Genomic DNA, 14,526 nt, shown 5'->3' on the forward strand with positions numbered 1-14,526 from the left:
CCCTTTATTTAGCAATCTGTGCAGTTTCAAGGATACTGTTAATATGCTACATGCATGACAGCCTTTTCAGGTGATTAAATGCCCAGCTCAAGTGGGGTCTGTAGCCACAGAAGCTATTTGTTGAAGATATAAACAACACTATCAATATTTTTTCAATTATAGCAAAAGATGGAAGATGCAGTGATTCTTGAAATTGTGGAAGTATCTTTTGTTGATGCTTGAAGCGATAGAAAACTGAGTCTTGTTTCCCCCCCATCTTACTATCCCTATACCTTTGCAGCAGGACCTGGTTGCCTCTTCCCAGTGTGCTCAGGTGGTTAATGTCAGCTTAATGTGCATTTTGGGTGAAAGAGGACAGACCCAGTGGGTCATATCTAGTGTCAGGGTTGTTTTTCCTTTGTTGGGATGGCTGAACTTTTTTGCTTTGCCTGTAAATCCTGGTGACTGAATTGATCACCCACTGTATTTACTGCCAAAGCTGCACTGGGGCCATGGAGGAGTGCAATGGGGGAGTTTACCTGCAGTAGGTTTCCTAAGAAAAGTCTCCTTCCCTGGCCACAGTTTAGAGGGGGTTTGCCTTCTCTTTTTTTTTTTTTTTTTTTTTTCTGGAATTCTACAGCCTGAAAGTGTCAGCTCTGGTTTGGTGTTGCTCATGGGCGCCTGGCTCTTCTTGAGCTCCAAAAGGACCTTCTTGGAGTTATCTATGAGAAGAGTCTTCCTTATGCCGTTGTCTACAGAAGATGCATCAATTCATACCATCCCTAATCCTTTCAATCCTGAGAATTTTGGTGCTTTGAATTCTCAGTTCAAGCATTGCATAATATTTACCAAGAAAACAGAAGAGGGGTTCCTTTGAAAGGGGAATGAATGTATTGCTGTGACACCCACGAAAGCTTCTGAGAAAGGAAGAAGTCCAGCTGAAGTGTGATGGGGCACAGACCATCTAAAAGTTAGTTTCTAGGCTATCTTCAGGCCTTGGGCCGCTGCACCATTATTCTATGTTCTGAGTTGACTTATCCACGCCCTGAGCATTTAACACTCTCCCAGTTTCCAGCACTTGGCAGAGAAATAAGGAGAGAGGCAGGAAGCAAAGAAGAAATGGGTAAGTGAAAAGAGGCCAAGAAAATAAGTTGCTGAAGGTGGAAGATGAAGGTGAAGAGCAGAGATGCGGTGTGACTGGGGAGGGAAGCTACCCTGATGACATGCCCAGGTTCTCCCTGAAGTTCTCTTCTCACGGTGTACATGAAAAGCTGTTTGAGCAGTGCGGTGCTGGGTGATGTGGTGGGGAGCTGGGCAAAGGTCCTGCCCTTCTCACCTGGCAGCCGACCACGGGAATTAACGCTGAAACATTGACATTACTTGATCTTACTGGTATCTTCAGGTGATAACAGCTGTAAAATGACACAGCATTGAACAATAGCCTTTAGTGAATTCTAATCTATACCAGAGCATAATTCTGGTGTCAGCACTCTGTGACATGAATTTTTGGAACAAATTTAAAAGTACTCGGTTCTTAATATTTAGGTATTCTATGATAAATTCACAAATTCAGTCTATTAGAATAGTGTATCTTAGCTTTTTTGGCATATTTTATGGTTTGTTGCACACTAATGTAATCTACTTAAGTGTATAATTCAGTAATAATCTCAAATTGCTCTTTGGCTAAACAAGAGGGAATCTAATAAAACTATAAAGACTTTTGATGTGATTAATACTTATTTAGTTGTCCCTGTAACTTCTTTTTACACTCCTTATTCATAACTTCTCTGTACTTACATAATTTTTACTCATTCTGGAAGAGTGCAGGATTTTTATTGTCAGTTGTAGCATTACCTTGATATCATAGAATGGTTCGGGTTGGAAAGGACCTTAAAGATCATCCAGTTCCAATGCCCCTGCCATGGGCAGGGACACCTAGTCCAGGTTGCTCAAAGCCCCATCCAGCCCGGCCTTGAACACCTCCAGGGTTGGGGCATCCACAACTTCTCTGGGCAACCTGCTCCTGTGTCTCACCACCCTCACATAAAGGATTCCTTCCTAATGTCTAACCTAAATCTCCCTTCTTCCAGTTTGAAATGCGGATGGAGATCTCATTCAGCACAAGGGCACTGTGGTTTCTCCTACAGCTTCTAAGGAGCACACCTCCATGCGTCCCCAGTCTACTGCCACAATGGGATGCCAGGCTGTAGGTTCTTATGGATGTGTTATGTCTCTTAAGTTATTCTAGTATGGGGAACAAATTTATGGTGAATGATGAATTGATGGGTTGTTTTTTTTTCTTTGTTAATTAACTTCTCTTGTACCAGAAGCTATTTGTTCCACCGACATACATGGGAATGCGCTAAGCTGGTGCTCCTGACTTATCACCTTTCGCCCCACCATCTATTTTTCAAAAACCGCACTGCTCAAATTTGCTCTCTGGTGCTAAACAAGAGATCATTAACCTGTTCCCCCGCGGAGCGAGGCACAAGTTTCAGGAGCGCTGCGCCCCTAGATACCACGAAGGAAAAAAAGACTCTTAAAACAAACAAAAAAAAACAACAGATGCAAACATGGCATGACTACAGGTTTTATGGAATTAGAAAAAAAAAAAACAAACAACAAAAACCACAAAACAACGCAATAAACCCATGGTAATTACTACAGAACATGGCTTCGTTAGGTGTTGCAGCTCCTCATTGAACCACGCGTGTTACGCCTCTAAAAGCTCATGAGGTGACCTCGGAGGGGGACAGTCATCCTGCGGCACCGGCACCCGGGCTGGGGTGGCCCCGGGACCCCTCGGGGGGGTCCCGGGGCCACCCCAGCCCGGGTGCCGGTGCCGGACTCTTTGCCGCGCGGCGTCGGCGTCCGCTCGCCCCCTCCCCGCGCGCTGCCTGGCGGAGGGAGACGGCGCGTGGTGCCGGTCTCCATGGCAGTGGGCTGCGTGGGCGGAGTGGTCGGGGCCGCAGCGCGGCGGTGAGGGAGCGCGCGCCCCCGGCCGCTCCCCCCCCCCCCCCTCCTCCTCCCTTCTTCCCCCCCACGCCTCCCCCCCGCCCCTCGGTGTTTGTGTCAGGCGGCGGCGGCGGCGGAGCGGCCCCGGCCCGGCCAAGGGGCCCCGACCCAGCCCCGCCGCTGAGGCGAGGAGCCCCCCTCCGCGCCTGTCCCGTTCTGCCGCGCCGCTCCCCGCCATGGGCGGCCCGTAGAGGAGCGGGCTCGGCGGCTGGTGGGGTGCCTGCGCGGCGGCCATGGCTGTGGAGACGCGGCCGGAGCTGGTGGGGAAGCGGTTCCTGTGCGTCGGCGGCGGCGGTGGTGAGGAGCCGCCGGAGAGCGGGCGCTGGCGGGCCGGGGTCATCCGCGCCGTCTCCCAGCGGGACTCCCACAGCCACGACCTGGCGGTAAGAGCAGCGTCCCGGGACGTGGGGGGGGACGGACACCGAGGCGGCGGCGCGGGCCCTACGGGGGAAGCAGCGGGGAGCCCCGGACGGGCCCGGCGTGACACAGCCCCTTCGCCTGGGGGGCGGCGGGTGCGGGGGGACGGTGCGTGTCTTCCCCCGGCGGCGGGGACGGCTGGCGTGGAGCCCGCTTCGCCGGGGGTCGAGGCGCCTTTCCCCTCGGCCTCTGTGTGGTGGGGGCGGAGGCGGCGGCCCCCTTCGTGCCCCTGCGAAGGCACGGATGCGGCTCCCGGCCGTGCAGCCGCCTGCGGTGGGAGAAGGCGAATACCTGGCCTGGGCAGCGAGGGGGAAAATGGGTCTGCTGCCGCTGGAGCAGCGGGGCTGGGGGGTGAATGCGTCTGTTCCCGGGGAATGCAGAAACTGTCGTCATGTAGCACTGACCGGCCGGGTCCACCGTGCTGAACGCGGTGGCGAACGCCGTTATTAAAAGAATGTCATTGTTTCCCCTTCCTTTTATGTCCGCTGTCACTGTTTTCCTAAGGGGTGTAGGAATGTGCGTGGAGGGTGGCGAAGGAGCTGGGGTATGTGCTGTTGTGCTCGGGCACACTCTCACTGGGGGAGGGGGGACGGGGGACAGACACGACCAGGATTTCCTTGGGTTAGTGCTCTGAATGCATAATCTGTAAAATGGAGTTTTATTGTGCTCCCTGGACTCGGTCGTTATTTTACTTGTGAATTCTGTGGTCGAATGAGTGCTACGTTACTGCAGTGGTTTGTCTCCTTCCATGTTTTTGTGTTATTTGGTGCTTCTGAAGGCACATTTAAAAATATCACGACTATGTAAATGGGCATTACGTAGGCTGAAAAAAGGAATCACCGAACTGTGCTGGGCAATCCATATTGCTGCTGGTAACGGGGAGGCGTTCACAGCCGAACACGGTTCAGGGTGGAATGTTGCGTTTTTTACAAACTCATCAAGCAAACAATTGCCTGTTTTTAGTGATTATTGTTTGCTTGGTGTGAGAAATGTGATTCACAAAATTAAGAATTCTTTCTTTCGTATATCTCAGGCTTTCAGCTTTGTTTTAGAAACAGAGTGTATGTGACACTTAAAATGCTACTTTTTTACTGTATTGTGGGTTGGTTTTTTTCCTCCACTCTCCAGCTATAATTCAAGTAGTGTGCTGTTCATGCCCTTCTTTACGAAATGGCCTGTGTTTTCAACCTTTGGTTATATGTGAGAATTGTCTAGAATGCTTTATTTTTAGAACCTATTTTGGATGTTATTCTTGCAGGGTAGTATTCTCTAGAATCTATATACAATTATGGAAACAGAGTAACATTTAAGGAGATGTTTACTAACATTTACAAGACAGAGCCGTAATTTGTAAACTCTAGGGGCAGAGCTGACATAAAGAGAGAAAGGGTGCTAAAACGAGGCATTTCAGGGGTTGTATCTGTTACGTTAAACAGATAATGTGTGCTGCCTGTTCTAAGTACTCGCTCCACTTCCTAACTTTGGTATCAGAGTGTTTTTCTCTTCAGTTACTCTTTCGTTACAACCCTTGGTAATTTAGGGAAGAACTATCGTGTTATGGCTGGTTTCTGAGGCAGGATGACTAAGGGTATGCCTGTGTGTTGTAGTGGAGTGCCATTTGGATAGATCCAAACTACCTGAGAAGCAGGATGGATGCTCCAGCCTGCACTTCAGCTTGGGTGCAGTGCAGTGCTAACGTGGCCATGTTCCTTCTGTTATTCCAGCTAGCTGCACAGCACTGCATTATGCTATGTTGATACATTCCTGGTCTCACCTAGGAGTGTTGGAAGCCTGGGAAGGTTTTGGAAATACTATCTAGGTCTAACGAGTCGCAGACTAGTACTTAACTACTGGAGCATCATTGCCCCTTCTCAGTGCAATATTTGGTTTTTGTGTTACATGTTCTTTGTCCCCAAGGTACAAACGAGTATAGATCCCAAAGGGAGTGGGTAGAGGAAGAAATGATAAGGTTTCTGTTAGCAACAGGTAGTTTCTGTGGGTTAGGCTCTCCTTTTGCATTGGTAATGAACATTAACCTGTCATTAGTTGATATTTGCTAACACAAGTATCCTCTTCCCATGCCCCGGGTGAAGGACAAGGGCATTTTTCTGTTAGCCTGGGTTCCACGTGTACTGTCCTAGCTGGAGTGAGCGCTGCTCTTATCCTTCCCTGGCTTTCCTTTTGAGGTGGCCATCCCTGTGAATAGCTCCAGACCCTTCTGCTACTCGTCAGTGGAGTGAAATGGTAATTCTTGTTGACACTTTCATTGCTGCCCGCAGGGTGTGGCATGAAAATGTTGAAATTGACTTTTTGTCATTTTTGTGTATCCCTGGTCCTTCTGAGTGGGATGGACTTGTAGAAATACAGAAGATGCCCTCATCCGCAGCAAGGGAGGAGGGCAGCTGTGGGCATTTTCAAGATGCTTTGCAACCAGACAGAGCTGAGTTACCTTTTAATCTTTACTTTGGAAGGAAAGATCATTTACATTGCCTTTGTGTCTTTTCTTCCTTAATAATTGTGAACCCCCCAGTCAGTTTCAACCAATTTAAGAGCAGGGAGAGGTCTGAGAAAGACTACATTTCTCCATTCTGTTGAAAGCTGACATTGGAGGGGCTGTGAGAGCCCTCCTCCCAAAAAACCATAAAGGCAAGGAGGTCACGGCACTTTGTGCGCTCCTCCTGGAAGCAAAGAGGTGGTCTCCAGCTGGCCAACCAGCATGCACCGAGCTTCAAACCAACTACAGCATATGCTGCCTCTTGCTTAGCCCCGTACAGATAGGTAGGTGATGGGGGATGGAGCTGATGGTATGTGAAGGTGGGTTTAAGGGCATGAGAAAGAGCTGAGCGTTCACAAAAGCATGAGAGCAAGTGTAAGCATTTGGATATGGGAATATATGGACAAATGGAGAGTTTTATGAGCTGAAGGATCTTAGGGAGACATGGGCAAGCTTAGTGGCAACTGACGTAATTAACGTTAAGTGGCCACAGGGCTTCTAGGAGAAAATCCGCAGGAAACCAAGCTTCATTAGTTCTGCTGTAAACAGAGCTACTCATTAAATCAGGAACTCCAGACCTGAAGGCTGGACTAGCTTCTCTCTGCTGGTGAGCAGGCAAATGAAGACTCCAGTTTTCGTACGCTGCTAAGTTTGTTTCGTGGTTGTATTTTCATAACTAAATTAATGAATTATTTCGTAGTTGAAATTATTGTCCTGGTAAGAAAATGAAGCAAAGAACTCAGTTATCCAGTATTTTCTTCTTGATAGGTCTCTCCTACTCCATAGAAGTATGTTAAATTACTATTTCCTTAAACTTTTCATGATTGGAATGTAGCTGATATGTAGTCTATGTTTGTTCCTAAAATGGATTTATTTATTTATTTTACAAAGAAAGAGGACAGTATCAAAGTGTCTCTTTCTCAGCCTGTTTTATGGAAATTTTGCCTTCCTCAGCTTTCCTATTAATTCACTGTTATTGGGGAGTATGGTGAGAAGAACTAACGCTGGTTGCGAGTGCTGTTGGTCTTCTGGAAGATGAATGTGGTTGCCATTACATGCAGATCCTTCTTGCCAGGATTTGGAACCCATGCCTCGTAGTCATCCTGTAATGTTTACAGATGTTTAAAAACACCTGCTACACAGGTACAAGGTGTGCAATGTATAAAATTTAATCCAGGAGTTTTCTTGATGATTTTCATGGTGTGAGTCACAACCTGATGGTTAGATCTGTTGATCTTTCATTCTTGAACATCCCTGTTGCGTGAAAAGCATTTATGTAAAATCAAAAATACGAGCAAAAAAAAAAAAGTTGCATATACATATATATGTGTGTGTGCGTTTCACTAGTCGTTGAGAGAACTCATAACTATTTTTCCGCTTTAGCAGCAGTGGGTGTTATTAGAGGAAGCTGGGAACTCTATTTTTCCTTACTGCTAACTGCCTGGAAAAGCCTGTGTCCTGCTCTGATTGCAGTGATAACTCTGGGTAAATAAAGGACTGGCCGGGAGGAAAGAGGTGGAGTCAATGCCATATGATCTCCCTGGTCTTTGCTGTCCCATAAGAATTGCTTTCTGGGTCAGAGGTTGCAAAATGTCTATTTAATCACTACTTCCAGGATTTGACATAGTGATGGCAGAGGTGTTTTCTTACATTGTGCTTAAAAAGTGCTTATTTAGAGGAGTAAACCTTTTAAAATGTAAATCAAATTATTAAAATTATTTTGCTTACCGGAAGTGCTTCAGAGTTCTGTGGCTTTTGATGGTCCTGCAGTTGTATATTGAATATAGTCATATATTCAGCTGTATATTTTCTCCGCATGAAAGAGAAAATGGAAATAAGCTTTTAAGCACATAATGTGCAACCCTTAATAAAAGGTATAGCTGTAAGTTGCAGTGATTTGTAAGTACTTACTTATTGATGTGTGAACTTTGCTGTCATGAAGTCCATGGATTGGAAGACAAAATCAAGAATTGAGTACTTTGGTAGTCTGTAATGTCTCATGATAGGCAGACATTACATCAAGTAATTGGGCATAGGGAAATATATTGTGGCAATAAATCACTATGTTAGATATCCTTCATAAAAACCTAAATATTAGTGATAGTTTGAAGCAGATGTTTGATTTTTGTTTAAAGTAAAATTAGTAAGATATCATGGGGGAGGCAATACATTAATAGTTTTGGTAAACTGTATTTTTTGTTTTTAGTATCTCATCTTTGGTAATTTAAAACCAAGGAATTGTTAAAAATCTGTATGTCTGGTAAAACCATTTGAAGAGAATAGTAGCAGACTTTGTGTCTATTTTAACTAAATTTTCACTCGCTTAGCAGTAAAATGGAAGTTCACAAAATGTAATGGAAACCTATCAATACTGTATTCCAGATAACATGAAAATAATTTGAAATAATTGCTGATAATTTGAAAATAAAAGAAGATGTTTTAGAGAAGTCCTCCATATGCTAATGGTTTCTCACTAAAAGATGAAGTCAAATTTGCCTTCCGTCTGTGTGGAGCTGGTCTTACCCAGTCTTTTTATGACCTGTAATTGTTTTAATCTTCCTGCTTCTGCATTCCCAAACTTTCTGAATGCGATACGGTCACACAGAGTCACACTTCTGTAAATTACATTTGTTTTCTGCCATATACTGATTTTTACTGCAGTGTTTTGTGTGTTGTCCTCTGTTTTACTTTCATTAAGCTAGCATACAAGGAGAAACTGAACATATTTATTTTTTTAATGCATTTGAGCTAATCTTTTTAAGAACGAAGTAGGTTTTTCTCATTCCTTATTTTAGAAGTACATGCTCTGCAGCTTTGTCTCATTAACCTTGAAATAAACTGGAAGATGCAGAAAAATCTTCAGTAAAATAATGTATGAAATAAATAAAGAAATATGCTTTAAACTAGTTGTGCATGGCTTATTGGTGGTTAATGGAATTTAAAAATACTACATGTTTCTGTGCTAGCATCTGGGTTAAAGATGAAGAGCAAGTTGTTGGTGAGGAGCCTGTCACGTTATTTACTCCAGCTATTGGAGATGATGCTAAAAACATGCCAGAGTTTATCACATCACTGCTGCCTCTGCATCCAGACAAGGAATGTTGTTGTAGGATGCATTTTGTGTGTTTTGAAGTTGGTTTGAAAGGAGTGGGAGAAGCTCGAAAATGTAACAGGGATTTAGACAATTTTCAGTTGTTTCTACTGTTCTGTATCAGTATTGAAGCCAACAAGAGTCTTGTAAGTTTTGGTGCGTATCAGCTGGGTGATCTTTTCTTGGCTCAGCAGTAAAGAAAACTTCCTATTTCCTTTCTGTGTTTCTAATAAGATTGAGCTTGTTATCCTGTGCCTGTGAATGTCACCTCATCTGTCTTCCAGGGTTAGTTCAGTTAGTGTTCAGGAAGGAGTGTCTCTTTCATAGTAATTTGACAAAAAGATCAAACACAGGAGTGCTCCTATGAAATTGATTGCAAGGATTCAATGGTTTATACTCTGCCCTTCCCTCGTCTTTGCTTTGTACTAATAGAAGCCTGAATATGATGTTGATCAACAGGTAAATATACTTACACTGATGGATTTTGAGGAAGGTTTGTTTGAATGTCAAGACTGCAAACAGAATTTAGGTGTCCCAAGCTAGGGATTAATCAGTTTATTAATTTGCTGCGTAGTTGCAAAGTATGCAGCAGTGATTAAATATGGAAAAAGGGAGGCTTGATCCTATACGTAAATCTTTCAGGAGGCTTTAAGAGATATTCAGGTATTTTCTTAATCAAAAAAGCATTCGCTTTTGCCTTTTATGTGCCATGCATACAAATCATGTATTAGTCCACACTTGCATTACATCCCATTCTTCTTGTTCTAGAACTTTGTGTGAATCTTTGGAGGTGTCTCAGGAAAACAGGGCATGGGCAGTTTAAAGGGTTTTAAAGAATGAGTGGTCATTTTGTAAGAAGCCATTCTTTCTGTGTACATGCCAAGATCTCAAAACCTGCTTGAGAACAGCAGAACTCTTCTTTAATGTCAAATTGAGTGAATTTTAGAAGTGGTACTTTCAAAATTTGTCCAAAACCAAGCTCAATCTTCCGGTCCTACTGCAAGCAGATTGTAGAGATGCTTCATTCCATCAGTGATCCTGAATCTCTGCTGGGATCAGGCTTGACCTTCCCTTTCAATAGGACTCAGTAAGCTGCTTCTGCTGGAAGAAAGTAAGTATTGATCATGTGAGAAGTTTACCTGACGTTGGCAACAAGGTGGTTGTCTTGGAAGAGATGCTGCTGTAACATGCTATTATTGCCCACTTTTGTGCTTTGGGCACTGACATCTGGTGTTGCTGTAGGGATGGCTTCTCTCCTAGTCCTGCTAGGTGGGGACTGAGGCCTGCTCTACTTGGAGACACATAACCAGCTTGTTCTTTGAAGCTGGTGGAGAATTCTAGGCTAAACTAATGCTATGTTGCTTCATTATAGTGACTTATCCAGAAAGTTACTACTAGTTAATGTTATTCCCATGCGCCACTGGCTTTCATATTATGAGATGGAATGAGAGCAGGGGAACCAGAATAACCTTGGACATTTTGCTGTGTTTTGCTTTCTAGTAATTTTCTTAAAAATATTTTCATTGATTTCTTAAATTATTTTGCTTTAAACAACTGTTACCGCTTTGCAGAATTAAGTGGAGTGGAGCAACTTAATCTTCCCATGAGGAAGTTGCCTCCACGTACCTACAGAAACTGTGTTTGAGCTAATTCATGTATGCCGTTCAGAACTTCATGGGCACAAAAGGTGCAGGGCCAGTGTTAAGACTTTTAGCTTGACCCTCCCATGGCAACGTTTTGAGAAGTTTTGGAGGCTGTGGTTCCACAAACATTTCTCTTGGTGGCACTGCTGGCTTAATTTTTTTTAACCCTGAGCAGTTTCCTGATCCATTCACCATATGGCACTTCAAGCAGTTGTACTGAGGCTGAGGAGGTGGTATGGGATCAATCAGAGGCAAATGGCTGAGGGTAGGAGCAACTTAAGTTGGCAGCATTTCCAGAAGTGTCTCTGGACCATGCCCTGAAAGAAGTAGGTGAAAACTAGCTTAAATATGTGTGAGGGTTGCAGTCACTGTAACTAGTAAATGCATCCTAACCTGCTCAGCTGTAATGCAGAGATTTTCTGCTGCAGTTGAATTAATGATACTTATTCACTCAGTATGAATAATATATTCTTTCACTTGAATAAGGAAATATCTGTTCAGAATAACGCATAACATGATCGTTTGATGTCTGTTGATGCTGTACTTACTTGCAAAGGCAAGTTTTGGAAGGACAGATGAGCAACCAGATGCTTTGAGGGAAACTTAAGCATCTATATGTTAAAATGAATACAATGAACACACATGTGATGCCTCAATAAAATACTGCATATAATATTTCTGCATAAATATGATGATCTTTTTGAGTGTTCTGATCAGCACTGTAATTAATGCAGATGTTGAAATGATTGCTGTTAAGCCTCACTGCAAGTGACTTACTGCTATGTAGACACTGTAGTAGTTGACTCACCAGGGTTTTACTTCTTTGGTAAGGGAACAGGATTCTTTAATAAAATGATGGTTTAAAATCTGGAGTGTGATTGCTCAATGAAAGAGAGAACGCTTGCTGAGTCATTGCCAGGTGGCCCAAGTCAAATCTCTTTGGTCCTGTGTGTGTGATAAGGTGGGACTGGAAAGCTGTATTTTGGATGAATGATGGCAAAGACATTTTGTTTTGAAACAATCATCCAGCTTATTTCCTTATTTCATGCTCTTCGCTTCTCTTCTTTCCTGAAACACAGAATGTAAACTTACTACCTTTTAAAACCAAACAAAATAACCTAAAAGCCGTTATCAAACAGACAAAGAAACTTGGTGGGATAATAATAAGAAATACGTGATTTAAACTGTTCGGTTAGTATAGAAAATCTTGGAAAAAGAGTGACAGGAAATTAGTAGTGAACTCTTAGACTGGAGTTTGTCATTAATCTGTAGTTTTTCTTGCATCCTAATTCTTCCTAAAGCAAAACTCAAAGACATCAATTTCAAAGCCTTGGTCATCATCAAAGGCAGGAGTGAGTATGTGCAAGCAAAGCATGGTGCGAGCAGTTTTTAGGGAAGAGGTTAATGACTATTGGGCTATAGACCTAGGGTGATATTTAAAGAATTAGGATCTAACAGTAGTCTAGTGCCAACATTTCAGTCAAAAATACAGAAGCCGATGTAGTCAAAGACTGAATGTGAATGAGGTACTGTGGTCTTAAGAGCTGTCGTTGGGACACTTAGCTGTCATACCTCTACAATTCTGGCACATAGCTGCACTTCCTCAATGTTTCCCTATGGTGATTTGGAGCTCAGGGACTTCATCCAGCAGAGGTCTTTGGGTTTTGTAGCCCTTGCTGGATTTTTGCGAAATGAATTCGTAGGAAACCTTTTTGAGTCCCTGTGAACTTCTAAATATTCTCTGACAAAGAAGGGTCAGGCTTTAACTGCGCGTTGTACTTGGGATTGCTTGCTGTTGTTTCAGACATGCTTTGGTTCCTGCATTGTGAGGTACAAGTCAACAGTCACTCCTTGTTTGCCATTTGCGTGCCACTCATAATTTTATTAACTGTGCTGTACTACTTCATACTCCTCTCTCAGAGCATATTTTCTTTTTCTGAATTGCTTTTCAGAGCATTTTTTCTTTACTGTTTCTTAACCCGAGAGACTCGGAGGTATCTCTTCTGTCTGTCAGTCTGTACCAACCCTGTCCAAATTAAATGTCTGTTCGAACCAGACTATTTCAGAGAATGTGCGGTTTGTTAGCATATCTTAAATGGCTGTCTACATCGAGGTGCATATCTTTACATTATTTCCTTTCTGCAGGTTATTCTGAATAGATTTAATTCAATAGTGTAAATTTATTTATCCACTGGAGTATGTTGATGAATTGATTCCCCGCCCCCCCCCCCCCAGTATGGTAACCAAATTGTCTTTTGCGGGTCCATTTATATTTAGTATACCTAAGTGAAAGTTCAACCATGGTGGTGATCTAGTTAGTAACAGTTAAGCAGTATGTGAAGCGCCTTTTTATTTTTTTTATTTTTTAAAAAAAAGGCAAGGGGGTGGTAATGAAATACTTCTGGCTTGCTAACTATTAATCCAGGTGGGCTGTCCTAAATATACCTGATCCTTCTGTATTCTGTCATATTTTAACATTTGTATATAGGTCAGAACATGACGTGAATATTTTTAGACAATGTCATGACCACTTCTTAACTTGATGGGTAGCTTTTCTGTATAACGGGGTACTTATCTCCTTCTGCATGATCTTTTAAGAGGGATAATCAATTTTTGGCTCATTGAAAGAAATTTCAATATCTTTGTACAAATAGAAAATGTGTCAAGTGTTTTGCTACTTCTTACTGTATTTTTTTCCTTCAGAAATTTCTAGTCTAGATTAATCTGTTCCTTTTGTTACTTATAGCTTTTTACAAAATTTCAATTTACTGAGTCTCAGGCCTAAGACTACGTAAAGTATAAAATGAAAAATCTTGTTTGATAAATTATTCATTGAATAACATACTTTCTAATTCTATCAGATGGTTTCTTTTGAAACTGAATGTAGTATTTTCATAAAGCATTGTAAAGATTTTTATATTTTTAAATGGAAAGATTTGGATTTCTGTTGACACTTGGAAAAATGGCTTGCTGATGCTATTTAAATTTTTTTTTTTTAGTTCTGTAATAGCGTTTTGTCCTGGTAAAGTGAGAGGTGTGTGTACACTTTGGCATATTTTTTCCCTCTGTCAAAATTTTTTTGACGTTGAGTGGATTTTCTGTTACCGAATTTTGATTATTTTTAAAAAATATTTTAGCTTTCAGATATATTTGAACATGTCTCATGTTTCAATAACATGGCAAAGTTGATTGCTGCCCACTGACTGGTTTCAAATGTGATAAACAGAATACAAGTTAAGTCTTAAGTTTGCCCATATATTACTTTTCTGCTAAAATAATGAGCAATAAAGAGTAAAATAATGGCAGAACTTGATAATAGGGCTCTTCAGTTGTTACCTTTGAAATGGATGAAGCCTGTATCTCTGGAGGGTTTTTAGGCTTGTATGCTGAGGCAGTCAATACCATTTTGGTTTTTTTTTTTTTCTAAGATGTGTTTTATGTTATGGTAGCCTACCCATTTCCAGGTAAGTGCAACTTGTGAGTTCAGGAATGTTTACTGGTATATTTGAAAGAGTTTAGTGCTTCAGTGGAAGTGAGCAATTAGTTCTGCGTCTGGGTTTTTCCTTCCTTACTTACAGAAGTCTGGTTTTGATCTGGAGTTCAGCGTGCCTATGCTTTAAGTAGTATGCCTTCAGTTGAGAAGAGGACGATGTAAGCACATGCACGGTGCTCCTTAGGGATCTTTGGGCAGAGCTGGCCAGTATTTGGTGGAGGGAAAGAATGGAAAAGAACACTTTTTTAATTTTTTTTTTTTTTTTTAATTTGCCGAAAACCTTTTGATCAGTTCTTGAGCTTTCTTTGGTCAGTGCTTCTTATGGAAAGACTGAATGGGCACACACAGGAACTAAAGTGTATGGTTCAATCATCAGAGGAGGCAAGGAAAGAAA

General features: G+C 42.5%; 1 protein-coding gene across 3 annotated transcripts in view; it reads left to right on the forward strand.

The window, feature by feature from the left end:
- Positions 1 to 3,056: 3,056 nt before the first annotated feature.
- JMJD1C (jumonji domain containing 1C) overlaps positions 3,057 to 14,526 on the forward strand; it is a 166,902-nt gene continuing 155,432 nt past the window's right edge. The window contains exon 1 of one of the 3 annotated variants that reach the window (XR_008467063.1): positions 3,057 to 3,377. Coding sequence is in view for 2 of the 3 variants with exons in the window: in XM_054206128.1 (XP_054062103.1) it covers positions 3,228 to 3,377 (150 nt within the window). In the remaining variant the exon portion in view is untranslated. The remainder of the gene's footprint in view (positions 3,378 to 14,526) is intronic. The other 2 variants (XM_054206128.1, XM_054206133.1) reach the window with 2 other exon arrangements.

This window comes from Rissa tridactyla, chromosome 6 (assembly GCF_028500815.1).
Source record: "Rissa tridactyla isolate bRisTri1 chromosome 6, bRisTri1.patW.cur.20221130, whole genome shotgun sequence".
Classification (NCBI taxonomy): domain Eukaryota; kingdom Metazoa; phylum Chordata; class Aves; order Charadriiformes; family Laridae; genus Rissa; species Rissa tridactyla.